This window comes from Mobula hypostoma, chromosome 23, assembly GCF_963921235.1.
Source record: "Mobula hypostoma chromosome 23, sMobHyp1.1, whole genome shotgun sequence".
NCBI lineage: Eukaryota > Metazoa > Chordata > Chondrichthyes > Myliobatiformes > Myliobatidae > Mobula > Mobula hypostoma.
Window position 1 is genome coordinate 47,227,681 of NC_086119.1, and position 15,213 is coordinate 47,242,893.

Below are 15,213 nucleotides of genomic sequence, written 5' to 3' on the forward strand. Positions count from 1 at the left end.
GTATCTATTGCTTTTATCTGGGAAGGACGGGTCCCATGTTGCCCTCATTAGCCCAATCAGAGTTGACAAAACCAGAGCAGGAGCAAATCATTCTGAATACAGAGGGATGGCCAAAGATGAGAATACATTTAATTCAGCAAAATGATGACAGTAATTCAATGTAGTTATTAACCTCTCAGTTCCACACCGGCAAATTGTGTTAAAAAAATACGAGGTTGGCTTTTGTTGCACAAACTATGAAAAATACATGCATAAAAACTCTTAAGATATGTTTGCAACATGCACATGACCATTGTGTAGGCTTTTTATTGCATTTAGATGGAGCCATGCCTTTAAAATACAGCTAAGTACAGCTCCAACATGATATTTAGAACTGACAACTCTACTGCTGTTGACTGAATCAAAGGTGGTGACAAATCAGCATATAAAAGGGAGATTGAAAATCTGGTTGAGTCCTGCCACAACAATAGCCTCTCGCTCAACGTCAGTAAAAGCAAAGCGCTGATTATTGACAACAGGAAGAAGAAATTGGGAGGTCCATGAGCCAGTGCTGATTAGGGGTTTGGAAATGGAGAGGGTCAGTAACTTTATATTCCTGGGTCAGGTCAGAGGATCTGACCTGGGACTGGCACATAAGTAACATTTCAAAGAAGGCAGCGCCACTACTTTCTTAGAAGTTTGCACAAATTCAGCATGTCATCTAAAACTTTGACAAACTTCTCTAGATGCACAGTGGAAAGTATCCTGTCTCTTTGCGTCACAGCCTGGTTTGGAAACACCAATGCCCTAGAATGGAAATGCCTAGAAGAGGTGATGCCCAGTTCAACACAGGAGATGCCCTCCACACCACTGAGTTTATCTACAAAGAGCGCTACCACATAAAAGCAGCATCCATCGTCAAAGACCCTCACCATCCAGCCCAGAGTCTTCTCGCTGTTGCCTTCAGGAAGGAGGTACAGGAGCCTTAGGTCCGATACCACCAAGTTCAGAAACAGTTATTACCTTTCAACTATCAGGCTCCTGAACCAGCATGGACAACTTCACTCACCACAACACTGAATTGATCACTGAACACAATCTACAGCAGCCTTTCTCAACTGTTTTTGCCCTGGAGAAAACCTTGAAATAATTTTCAGGTCTCAGAGAACCCCTGCGTAAAAATTATTTTATCTACGTTATATCACGTTAGCGTGATCAGTAGGTTGTAGATATAATAATCCAAAAATAATTGTCAATGCTCTTTTGAGTAGAGAATGTTTTTTGAAAAAAAGAGGTAATTAAGCTTTCCTTTTTTGAAATAAATCTCTTTTTTACCCTTTTATAAATTTTAAAAACAACAAATTTCTATTAAAAACTGGTTTAAACCAAAATGGGATATAAATTTTCTAAAGGTAGGCTGTAAATTGATTTTAATTAATGCTATTTACAACAGGAAAATTTATTTGCAACGTTGAAACAGTGTGTTGTGATAACATCAGGATTTTTGTTTTTTTACAAAAGAAATGAAACCATTCATGGAGCCAACCATTGATTGGGGCACTATCAGTACAGATGACAACACAGCACCTCCAATACAGACCTTTTGTTTCCAAATATGAAGACCAAACATTAAATATATCTTGGCCTTTGCTTGTTTTGGGCAGCTCTTTGCAACAGAAAAAGTTTCATTGAATTTAACCACCATTTACAAATCTTACAAATGCTACAACATGACATTTATTGGTGAAGTCTGTCGATTCATCAACCTGGATAGAGAAGCTGTTGTTTTTCAGTTTATCACACAAAACCCCTTCAGCATCATTTTTTCATGTCACCAATACAATGACTTACTGTACTGTTTGAGAATGAAACTTTTTCAATTTCTTGAATTGCATCTTGTCCTACCATTTTACACACAATTTTTACATGCTGGCATTATTAGGTTCTCAAACACTGTGTGACTTTTCATTTTTTGGGAAATAAGTTCTGCCACTAAATAACTTGCTTTCTGATTATCTTTACTGACTATGATTTTGTCAACAAAAGCTTTACTCAGCTTGTTTTGAGATTCCATTAGCCATTTAAAATGATCCACACTTCTATGTGTCATATGACTGTGATTTGTAGTTAAGTGTCTTTCCAATGTTGCTGCAGCCATTGCTGCATTTGTAAGTTGTTTGTCACAGACTAGGCACAATGGATTAGGACAACTTGGATCACCAGCCACATAAAACCTATTGATAAGTAGCTTTCATTGTAAAGACGGACATTTTTTATGTAATAAGAACAGCAAAATAAATGACTAAATGAGAAAAATGCAAAAAAATATGAAAACTTTACAATACAATTCACTTCCCACCTATACAATCCACCTCTCGCAACATTTACAACAGCAGCAATGCAGCAGGCCAGCAGTTGAATCACAGCATGTTACCATTCCTTCTTTAGAATGACAATTTCCCTCCAATTTTCTACTACACCAGTAGAGTTTTCTCGTTCCCGTAAGTCAGTTGGTGGCGCATAAGTGGATGCTGGGGTAGGTAATTTGGGAGGCAATGGCTGACGTCACGGCCCAAGTTGGGTGAATCCACTCAATGTTCGAAAACTGTACTTCATGGTCCTCATCATCTTACCATCCTCCCCTCCGTGCAATACAACACTCACCAATTATCAGCCTACCATCCTCCCCTCAGGTGAACAGGTGGATATTCAGAGCAGATATCAGTGAAGATAACAGTGATTGTTGAAGGCATCAATTGTATGCCAGAACTTCAACAGTGTCTGGGGGCAGAATCAGAATCAGAATCGGGTTTAATATCACTGTCATATGTTGTGAAATTTGTTGTTTTGCGGCGGCAATACATTGCAAAATATTATTTTAAAAAACTATAAAATTACATATGTAGCGCAATAGTGTCATGTAGCGGGTTCATTGTCAATTCAGAAATCCGATGGTGGAGGGGGAAGCTGTTCCTAACATGCTGAGTGTGTGTCTTCATGCTGCTGTAACTCCTCCTTGATGGTGGCAATGAGAAGAGGGCATGTCTGAGGTTACAGGGGAACCTAAGGGTGAGCAGCCAGAAGTCGTGGTACGTATTGGTACCAACGACGTAGGGAGAGAAATGGAGGTGATCCTGAAAACAGAATACCGGGAGTTAAGAAGGAAGTTGAGAAGCAGGACCTCAGGGGTAGTAATTTCGGGATTGTTGCCTGTGCCACGTGACAGTGAGGATAGGAATAGAATGAGGTGGCAGATAAATATGCAGCTGAAGAATTAGAGCAGGGGGCAGGAATTCAGATTTCTGGATCATTGGGACCTCTTCTGGACCTGGTGTGACCTCTATAAAAATGGGACAGGTTGCACTTGAATCTGAGGGGGACCAATATCTTTGTGGGCAGGTTTGCAAGAGCTGTTGGGAATGGCTTAAACTGATATGGCAGGGGACTGGAACCAGTATGGTAGAGCTGAGGATGTGCCAGCAGGTTTACAAGTACATGATGTAATATGTAATATGAATGTAAAGAAGGACAAGCCAATAATTGAGAACAACTGCAGACAAAGCAAAGAATTAATTTATACCATAGAGGCAAAATTCATAAGGGCGGAGGGTGCTGTATTTAAATGTGCGTAGCATTTGGAATAAGGTGGACGAACTCCTGGCGCAATTAGAGGACCTACCGAAGGGTCTCAGCCTGAAACGTCAACTGTATGTTTTTCCATAGATGCTGCCTGGCCTGCTGAGTTCCTCCAACATTTTGTGTCTGTTGCTTGGATTTCCAGCATCTGCAGATTTTTTCTTGTTCGTGAAAGTGAGTGGGAAGTTGCATGATTGGGAAGTTTTTAAAATACAACAAAAGGCAACTAAAAACCTATAAGAAGGGAAAAGGTTAAACATGAGGGCAAAGTCTTCGTCATCGTTGGGTCGCATCTGGAATTTCCAGTTGGCGGACGATTTCCCTCCATGCTGCTCTGTCCCAACACTTATCCACAACATCCCTAGTCTTGTCCAGCCTGGTCCAATCCTTGATGTTATCCAGCCACCTTGTTCTTCGCCTTCCTCTTCCTTTCTTTCCCTCCACCTTTCCATATCGCAAGTCCAACAAGATGTTATCTCTCCGCATAACGTGTCCACAATAAGCAACTTTTAACTTCATCACCTTCTCCAGCAATATCAGTGGTCTATCAACTAACTGATAATATAAAGCAGCATACTGAAAGTTTTTTCAGTTGTATAAAGAATAAAGAGGAGGTGAGAGTTGATGTTGGACCACTGGAAAATAATGTTGGTGAGGTAGTAATGGGGGACAAAGAAATGGCAGATGAACTTAATGGGTACTTTGCTTCAGTCTTTACTGTGAAAGACACCAGCTATCCGTGAGTGTCAGGGAGCAGGAGTGAGTGTCATTGCTATTACAAAGGAAAAAGTGCTCGGCAAACTGAAAGATCTTAAGCTGGATAAGTCACCTGGACCAGATGGTCTACGTCCCAGAGTCTTGAAAGAGGCTGCTGAAGAGATAATGGATACATTGGTCGTAATCTTTCAAGAATCATTGATTCTGTCATGGTCCCAGAGGACTGGGAAATTGCAGATGTCACCCCACGCTTTAAGAAGTGAGGAAGACAAAAGAGAGGAAATTATAAGCTTGCTAGCCTAACCTCAGTGGATGGGTAAGTGTTGGAATCTATTATTAAGGATGAGGTTTCGGGGTACTTGGAGACTACTGATAAAATAAATCAAAGTCAGCATGCTTTCTGTAAAGGGAATCTTGCCTGAGAAATCTGTTGGAGTTCTTCAAAGAAGTAAGGAGGGTGGACGAAGGATGTCATTTACTTAAATTTTCAGAAGGCATTTGATAAGGTACCTCACATGAGGCTGCTCAATAAGATAAAATCTTATTGTGTTACAGGAAATATACTAGCATGGTAAAGGAATGGCACCGTGTGGGAATAAAGATGGCCTTTTCTGGTTGGCTGCCAGTGACTAGTGGTGTTCCTCAGGGGTCAGTATTGGGACGGCTACTTTTCACATTGTTAGTCAATGATTTAGATAGTGGAATTGATGGCCTTGAGGTAAAGTTTGCAGTTGATAGGAAGATAGGTGAAGGTGTAAGTAGTGCAGAGGAAGCATGCAATTGCAGCAGGTCTTAGACGAATTGGAAGACTGGGCAAAAAAGTGGCAGATGGAATACAGTGTTAGAAATTTTCTCCCAATTTAGATAATAGTCTGCACTATTGTTCCTTTCACCAAAATGTATTATCATACATTTCCTAACATGCATGATAATGCATTTTGGTAAAAAGGAACAATAGTGCAGACTATTTTCTAAATGGGAAGAAAATTAAAACATCAGAGGTGCAAAAGGACCTAGGAGACTTCGTTCAAGACTTCCAGAAGGTTCGCTCACAGGTTGAGTCTGTGGTAAAGAAGGCAAATACAATATTGGCATTTATTTCAAGAGGAATAGAATATAAAAAACAAGGAGATAATTCTAAAGCTTTATAGGCTTCTAGTCAGGCCACAGTTGGAGTATTGTCAACAGTTTTTGGCCCCTTATCTCAGAAGGATGTATTGTCATTGAAGAGAGTCTAGAGGAAGTTCACAAGAATGATTCTGGGAATGAAGGGGTTAACATGAGAAGTGTTTGGCAGCTTTGGGCCTGTACTCACTGGAATTTAGAAGAATGCATGAGGATCTCATTGAAACCTGCTGACTGTTGAAAGGACTAAACAAGGTGAATGTGGAAAGGATGTTTCCTCTGGTGGGGTATCCAGAACTAGAGGTCACAGCCTGAAAATTGTGGGGTGACTTTTTAGAACAGAAGTAAGGAGGAATTTTTTTTTAGCCAAAGAGCGGTGAATCTGTGGAATGCTGTTGAGGCCAAGTCTGTGGGTATATTCAAAGCTGAAGTTGATAGATTCCTGATTGGTTGTGGCATCAAGGGATATGGTGAGGGGGCAGGTGTATGGGGTTGAATAGGATTCGGGATCAGCCCTGATGAAATGGTGGAGCGGACTTGATGATCTGAATGGCCTAATTCTGCTCCTATGTCTTATGGTTTTAAAGATGGCTGCCATCTTTTTGAGGCATTGCCTTTGAAGATGTCCTCGATGCTAGAGAGGCAAATGCCTGTGACGGAGCTGGCTGACTTAGCAACTTCCTATAAACTTTTTCGATCCTGAGGAGCAGCCCTTCCATACCAGATGGTGAAGTGACCAGTTAGAAATATAGCCACTGTCATGCCTTCTTTGTAATTGCATCAATATGTTGGACCCAGGAAGACCTTCAGAGATGTTGACGCCCAGGAACTCGAAACAGCTCACCCTTTCCACTGCTGATTCCTTGATGAGGACTGATGTGTGTTCCCACAACTTCCCCTTCCTGAAGTCCACAATCAATTCCTTGGTCTCACTGACATTGAGTGTAAGGCTGTTGAAGTGACACCACTCAACCAGCTGATTCATCTTACTCCTGTATGCCTCCTCATCACCACCTGTCAACAGTAGTTGTCATTGATGGTGCTTCAGCTGCGTCTAGCCACACAGTCATGGGCATCAAGAAAGTAGAGCCATGGGCTAATGATGCATCCATGAGGTGTGCTGGTGTTGAATGTCAGTGAAGAGGAGGCGTTATTTCTGATCTGCACTGACTGTGGTCTCCCGATGAGGAAGTCAGAGATCCTGTTGCAGAGGGAGGCCCGGGTCTGGAGCATGTTGGTTAGTGCTAAGGGTATGATGGTGTAGAATGCTGAGCTGTAATCAATAAACTGAAGCCTGCTGTAGGTACTGCTACTGTTCAGGAGGCCCAAGGACTAGTGGAGAGCCAGTGAGATTGCACCTGCTGTACATCTGTTGTGGTGATAACAAATCGCAGCGGGTTCAAGTCCTTGCTTAGGCAGGAGTTGATTCTGGCCATGACCAACTTCTCAAAGTACTTCATCACAGTAGATGTGAGTGCAACTGGGTGACATTCGTTGAGGCAGCTCACCCTGCAGTGGTGTGATTATTGCTCTTTTATAGCAGGTGGGAATGTCTGATTGCAGCAGCGAGAGATTGAAGATATCCTTGAACACTCTTGCTAGTTGCTGATTATAGGTTTTCAGTGCCTTCTAGGTACATCATAAGGACATGACAACTTGGGAGGGTTCACCCTCTTGAAAGTTGTTTTGATGTTGACCTCCAAGGCAGAGATCCAGGGTCACCATTTGCTGCAGGGATTCACACAAGTGTAGTTTTATTCTCCCTTTCAAAGCTGCGTAAAAGGTGTTGGGCTCATCTAGGAGTGAAGCATTACAGCCATTCATGACACTAGGTTTTGCATCGGAATGGCTTGCAAACTCTGCCAGAGCAGACGTGCATCTGATTCAATGGGAATTCTTCTTTGACTCGTAAAATGGCCTTCTATAGGCTGTACCAGGAGCGTAGTTGCTACTACGAGAGAGAAGATGCATGGGAAGCTGAAAGGTCTAAAGGTAGATAAGTCACTTGGACCTGATGGACCACACCTAAGAGTTCTGAAAGAGGCAGCTGAAGGGATTGTGAAGGCATTAGCAGTGATCTTTCAAGAATCACTAGATTCAGGAATGGTTTTGGATGACTGGAAAATTGCAAATGTCCCTCCACTTCTTAAAAAGGGAGAGAGGGAAAAGGCAAGAAATTATAGGCCAGTTAGCCTGAATTCAGTGGTTGGTAAGATTGACTCCATTATTAAGGATCAGGTTTCAGAGTACTTCAAATGCTCTAAAAGATTCGAAGTAAATTTATTATCAAAATATATATGCAATATAAAACCCCTGAGATTTGTCATCTCCATGGGCAGCCACAAGCCAAATAAAATCATGGAATATAGTCAAAGAAAAAAATTTAACCTCCCCCATGCGCAAAAAAAACAAACCGTGCAAACGGCAACAAAAAAGAATGAGAGAAAACACGGAATATAAAGCACAAAAACACGGCGCTGAACGCTCACTTGCCTTCTGTACTCATCTCAATGTTTTCAATCTTCCTCGACTCTTTAATCAGAGAGATCAGCGAGAAATGGGCTTGTGCCTCGTCTCCAAGCTTCCTGGCCTCGAGGAGGCTGCTCGCCTCCCTGAAGCCTCTTGGAGACAGCAAAACACCAGATCGATCAACTGGGCTGAAAACGTATCATCAAATGGTAGATCACAGTCTCCAGAATGACATTTAAAAGAAAAAGAAGACATAAAAGAAGTGAAAGAAGCAGTTTTGTGGACCATCCTGAGGATGGTAGCATTGTCTGCTGGTGCATTCTTCTTCCAGACCATGGAGGCACATGATAAAATAGGCCAAGGTCAGCATGGTTTCCTGAAGGAGAAAACTTGCCTGACAAATCTGCTGGAATTCTTTAAGGAAATAACAAGCAGGATAAACAAAGGAGAGTCAGTGGATGTTGTATACTTGGATTTTCAGAAGGCCTTTAACAAGGTGCATGAAGATAGGTAGAAGAAAAGGAAGTATTGAGGAAGCAGAGAATCTGCAGGGCTTAGACGGATTAGGAGAAAAGGCAAAGATGGGGCAGATGGAATATAGTGTCAGGAAGTGTATGGTCATGCACTTTGGTAGAAGGTATAAAGGGGTAAACTGTTTTCTAAACTGTGAAAATTCAGAATCCAGAGATGCAAAGGGAATTTGGAGTCCTCGTGAAGGGTTCCCTAAAGGTCCACTTGCAGCCTGAGTCAGCGGTATGGAAGGCAAATGCAATGTTAGCATTTATTTCCAGAGGGCTAAAATATAAAGGCAAGGAGGTAATGCTGAGGTTTATAACACATTGGTCACACTGCCAATATTATTTTGGAGTTAGTAAAGCAATTGCCCCTTAGTTGTTTGGTGTATGCCAGAGCCTTCCATTATTCCTATCTCATCTGTCTCCAGCACACCCTAATGTGTAAAGGGAATCTATGTTCTTCTAGGTTGATTACACACTGCCAGAGTACTTTTCACCTTTCTGTCTCCAGCAAGCAAATTTGGCTCTGGCGGTCTTTCTTCAAAGGTCTTCCTTGTTTAGATTGACTACACACTGCGATAGTCATTCTCCTCTGGATATTGTCTTTACCCCTCGCCTTACTACAACTTCCACACTGGCATTGGAGAGTTCACGCGAATAACCCAGGTATGAAAGGGTTAACACATGAGGAGTGTTTAATTGCTCTGGGCCTGTACTCGCTGGGGGAGTCTAAGACCAGAGAACACAAGCTTAAAATAGAGATGAGGAGGAATTTCTTTAGTCAGAGGGCAGTGAATCTGTGGAATTCATTGCCACAGACAGCTGTATGGGTCAAGTCATTGGGTATATTTAAATCAGAGGTTGGAAGGTTCTCAAATAATAGGGGCATCAAAGTTTATGGGGAGAAGGTAGGAAAATAGGGTTGAAAGGGATAATAAATCAACCACAATGAAATGGCAGAGCAGACTCGGTGAGTCAAATGGCCTAATTCTGCTCCTACTGATGTCTTATGGTCTTATAAAATTGTTGGACTTAAATTAACAAAACAGAAAGAATGAAAATGCTTAGTTGGTAGAGTGCCAGTTACACTGTCCGAACGGATGGCAAAAAAGATCCAATTGTACTTTTCAAAATGAGAAAACCTTTTGAAGGAGAAATAAATCTGCAGTATTGGGAATTAATTGCTCTTGTAAAGACCCTGGAACTGTTGGAACTCTTTCTTTGTTGGACTAACTCTGTGATTAAATGATCTATGTTTTCATTCAAAGTAAATTTGTCAATCCCTGTTGTCATCTTAAAATTTACATAAAAGACTACCTTCTTCACTGGGCCGCATTTTGTTTCACAGCAATACATTGCAGTTTAAATCTTTCTTTTAAATTTCAGCTTCCTCAAGAGTCTCACTCAAATCAGCAACATTACATCTCAAACACAAGAAATTCTGCAAACGCTGGAAATCCAAAGCAACACACACAGAATGCGAAGGGTCTCGGCCTGAAACGTCGACTGTACCTCTTCCTAGAGATGCTGCCTGGCCTGCTGCGTTCACCAGCAACTTTGATGTGTGTTACACACAGAATGCTTGTGGGATTCAGCAGATCAGGCAGCATCTATGGCAATGAATAAACAGCCAACGTTTTGGGCTGAGACCCTTCCTCAGGACTGGAAAGGAAGGGGAAGACGACAGAATAAAAAGGTGGGGGAAGGGGATGGAGGATAGCTAGGAGGTGCTGGCTGAAGCCAGGTGGTTTGTCTGATTCTAATTTCCAGGGTTGTTCTGCACTTCAAAATTTTTGCACTCTCAGTTAACCAAATCTTTACTATTTTTAAAATCTTTTTTTTCCCTTTGCCTTATGAGGCCTTTTAAGCAAGTACTCAACTACTTTCTTCCACTTGAAGTGCTTTTTTTAATGGTAGTAGGCTTGGTCTCTGGAATCCCTCCCTAAACTTTTCACTGTGACTTTCCTCTTTCAGAAACGCTTGAAAAACTGACATTCCTAGTGGGGAAAATGTTAACTGACACTTGGAAAACTCTGACTTGATAAAGGAGAGCTAGAACAGATTTGTTAATAGCAAATCACATTTGACTAATGTGATTGAAATTTTTTTGGAGAGGCATAACAGACAAAGTTGCTGAACATTATGTCAACTAAATTGGTTTTCAAAATATATTTGATGGATCAGCAGCCAAATTAAGACCTGGGGAATTTAAGGGTCATTATGGTATGGATAATATTTCTGTTTAAAGCAAAAAGGGAAAAAAATTTAACAAATGTTTTTCAGATAAGAATGTTATCCCAGGATTCAGTAATAGGAGCGCTGCATTCTTTTTTGCTATATAAAAATGACATAGATTCGGATGCTTGGGGTTAAATTTCCTAATTGGAAATGGCACAAAGCCTTGAATTATGGTTAACAATGAATAAGATAGGGACGTCAAGATGACATTGGCCAGCTGGATGTGCAGACAAGGGTTTAGATGGAACTTATCATAAAGAATAATAAAGTAATGGACAATATAAGAGAGAATAAAGGAAGGCAATATATGGCATAGTTCTAAAGGGTGTGTGAACACAGAGGAATGTGAGTATGATGGTGTGCAAATCATTAAAAATAGCAGGGCATGTTGGGACAATGGCGAGTAATGTATACAGGGTCCTGGTACAGTACTCAAAATGGAGGCACAGAATATGGGGCAGAAAGTATGTTGAATCTGTGCACAATAGTTAGACCACAGCTGGTTAGTTATTCCCGATTCTTGTCTCCTAATTTTAGGAAGCATGGTAAAGTCCTCAGGAGAATGCTGAAAAGATTTAGCAGAATTTGCCTAGCAGTATGGGATTACCGATGCCAGTTTTGACTGGAGATGCTGGGTTTGATCTTGGAGCGGAGAAGATTGATTGGAAATTGGATGGAGGTGTGCAAGATTATGGCTGGTTCAGATGGGGTAGATAGATGGAAATTGTGAGATAAAACAGAGCTTGGTGAGATGCACCTGGAAGGTTGCATGCAGTTTTAGACCCCATAAACTCAGAAAGGTTACAGTTCCTAAAGAGCATCACTTCCCAACCTGGGGACCCCTGCTGTAGGGGGAGGGCAGCAAAAATTCCCCAGACTGACTCCTAGAATGGCCACCTGTCAAATGAGAGATTGGAAACACGGGGACTATATTCAAGACAGGTGAGACGCAAGGAGGATCTTTTCCCTGGCTGTCATGGAAGCAGTCTAGTTTAAGGATGGAGAAGGGATAATACATTTAGTGCTGAAATGAGGACAATTTTTGCCCCACTTAGAGGGTAGTGAACCCAATGGAACACTGTACCTCAAAAGGCTGTAAAAGGTGACCAATACAAAAGTTGATGATACATAGGTTTGTGGTCATAAAGGCATCAAGAGCACGGAGAGACAGGGGAGCATAGAGACTAAGGTTCCACCATAATTGATTTAAAGAAAGAAGGAGGCTTCACATGCTGAATAACTTATTCTTACTGCCATGTTTCTAGGTCATAAGTTTGGGATGGATGAGGGGAAATGTTTTATGCAGTTTAATTATGATCTCTAATTCATTGCCTTTAGAGGCAATGAAAAAATAATCAATTCATGCTTTCAAAAGGAATTGGATAGGAACTTGAGAAAGAATAACATGTAGGGATATGGGCTCGGTAGCATAGTGGTTAGTACAACACTTTATAGTACAGGTGACCCGGGTTCAATTCCCACTGCTGCCTGTAAGGAGTTTGTACACTCTCCCTATGGCAGCGTGGGTTTCCTCTGGGTGCTCTGGTTTCCTCCCACAATCCAAAGATGTACTGGTTTGTAGGTTAATTGGTTATTGTAACTTGTCCTGTGATTAGGCTAGGATTAAATCGGGGGATTGCTGGTCAGTGTGGCCCGAAGGGCTGGAAGCTGTATCTCGATAAATAAATATTAGGGATTGGGTCAGCAAGATTATTCTTTGAAAAAATAGCATAAACTGGACAAGCTGAATTACCTCCATCTTTGCTTTTAATTATGTAAATACTTTCATCTGTAGCTTGGTATCAAATCCATTTGATAAAGCTCTCATGGAGACGTTTAGATGTTTTACTGTGGCCACCGTACAAGTGTACAGTGCAAGATGCCTTTTCGTAGAAATAGAACAGAGCAATACAACTCAGCAACTGGTTCTTCAGCCCATCCTTCTGTGCCAACCATGATGCCAATTTAACCTGATCCTCTGCTTGACCATGGTCTACATTCCTGTATTTTCCACCTGTTCACGTGTCTGTTGAAATGGCTTACAAGCTGCTATTCCACCACCTTTCTTGACAGCATGTTCTAGGTACCTACCACTTTCAGTGTAAAAGGCCTGCCCTGCACATATCCTCTGAGCTTTTCCCTGCCCTGCACATATCCTTTGAATCTTTCCCTGCCCACCTTAAGGCTACGCTTTATAGTATTTTATATTTTTATTTTAGGGAAAAAAAGACATCAATGCCTCCTGTAATTTATGAACAGATGATCCTTCAGCCACTGATGCTTCAGAGAAAACTTTCCTAGTTAGTTCAACCTCTCTTTATCGCTGATACTTTCTAATTCTGATAAATCTTTTCTGCACCCTCTCCAAAGCCTCACTCCTCTGATGGAGAAACCAGAAATGCAGACAATAAATACTCTAAAAGTGAACCGATCTAAAGCAAGTAAAAAAAAGAAAGAAACTACACATGATATATTAACAAACTGGACAGTTCGATCCAGAGTGTTCAGCGATCATGAAGCACGCTCAGGACCAACCCCACTCCGGAACGCGGAGCACGGGTCCCTTAGCCACCGCCCCTCCCCCACCCGCTCACCCTCACGTGATTGTCGCTGGATCACGTGGGCTTCAGCCCGCGCTTGGAAAATAGGATCACGTTGGGACCCAGAACTTCACCGAAGGGAGTGCGTATAAACATTTGGGGCTGGTGATAGCTGGGAATGTATAGTATAATCTCTTTACAGGATTTTAGAAGGATTATATGTAGTTTGTTTTATCTGGGGAGATTTATGGTTTGATTTGTTTATCGGCGATGTGCTGAGTGTTATTTGTTACTGTTCTTCTCCCCCTCCCTCCGGCGGTGGGGTGGTCGGAGCCACCTTTAGCGCAGACTCAGTAAGCGAGAGGGGCGGAGTGAGGCGAGATCACCAGTTGCCGAAATCATGTCGGGTAAGGCTGAGTTCGGGGCGTCGGGTAGCGGGCCGTCGGTACCGTTTGTACGCGCACACCCTGCCGCAGGGCGACGGTGCCAGGTATCCGTCAGCAGGCAGCTGGTGTTGCCCGGAGGGGAAGACTGCTTGCTCTCGCCTGCCAGCCGGGGGGCACGCTGCCTTTCGCAGCGCCGGGCGTGAAGCTCGTTGCGGTGAAGCCTTGGGGCGCCCACTTTGTTATCCGAACGCTCTGGCCGGCCGCCTGGCGAGGATACACCGCTGCAGCCCGGCGGTTCGGCGGTCGTGACGCAGTTCTAAATGTGCAGGCGGTAGGCCGCCATTTTACGGAGGACTGGATGGTCAGTAAGCCGCCTCTCTCCTTCCCCAAATCCCAAGTCAGGAAGGCGCAGAAACCCGCCGCAAATTGATCTGCCAGGCGGAGGAGTAGCTGGTGCTTATTCTAGCACCTGCTCCCTGGATACTTCTCGTGTCTTCAGTACGACACAAACATATGGTTAGGTCTGGGCGGGTTCCCATTGGAGCGGTCCCATAACTTCCTTGTTTACTAGTGCCCCTGCGAATAGTTCCCTTTCTCTCAGTCCCACCCGGTTCCTTCTTTTCGCTGGTAACCCACCAGCGTGTCTTCGGGATGTGAGAGTAAACGTGTAGGTATAGAGAAACATATTAAAACTGAAGTCAAGTCTTATTTATTTGTTACAAAATATTTAACAACTGGATTTGAGTTCAGTCGGACACCACTGAAGTCAATTGGGTGTGTTTTAAATATACAATTAACATTGGAAACTTTATGATTGGAGTTACAGGGATAAGGAATGATGTTGAGAAGTGCAAAGCATTGACAGTAATTCACGTAGTCAAGTTTATTGTCATTTAACTATATACATGTATAATCATGTAATGTATATAGAAACAAGATCATGTTTCTCCATACTAGGGTGCAAAGCACAGTAGTACACAACACACAATAATTTGTGAAGATAAGGATAAAATCTACAGATGAATCGCATATAACTAACAAACTAAAGTTCATACCGTAAATACTATAAGGTATGGAATAGATTAACCAGTGACACTTCAAATGTGATGTGGCAGGGAGTTCAGAAGCCTAAGTTTCTTCCATCAGGCCATGTTTCCCATCCTCACCATGCTTGTTTTTAGGCATCAGAATCTGATGATAGACAATAGGTGCAGGAGTAGGCCATTCGGCCCTTCGAGCCAGCACCGCCATTCACTGTGATCATGGCTGATCATCCATAATCAATATCCAGTTCCTGCCTTCTCCCCATAACCTTCGATTCTGCTATCCTTAAGAGCTCTATCCATCTCTTTCTTGAAAGCATCCAGAGACTTGGCCTCCACTGCCTTCTGGGGCAGAGCATTCCACATATCTACCACTCTCTGGGTGAAAAAGTTTTTCCTCAACTCCGTTTTAAATGGCCTACCCTTATTCTTAAACTGTGGCCTCTGGTTCTGGACTCACCCATCAGCGGGAACATGCTTCCTGCCTCCAGCGTGTCCAATCCCTTAATAATCTTGTATGTTTCGATCAGATCCCCTCTCTGACGGTAGAAAGTCAGAGGATGAA

The 15,213-nt window shown here is 42.5% G+C and overlaps 1 protein-coding gene across 1 annotated transcript in view; it reads left to right on the forward strand.

The window, feature by feature from the left end:
- Positions 1–13,564: 13,564 nt before the first annotated feature.
- Positions 13,565–15,213, forward strand: part of LOC134336861 (TATA-binding protein-associated factor 2N-like) — a 39,724-nt gene continuing 38,075 nt past the window's right edge. Inside the window, exon 1 of the mRNA XM_063031450.1 lies at positions 13,565–13,626. Within this exon, the coding sequence (XP_062887520.1) occupies positions 13,620–13,626 (7 nt within the window). The 5' untranslated portion in view covers positions 13,565–13,619. The remainder of the gene's footprint in view (positions 13,627–15,213) is intronic.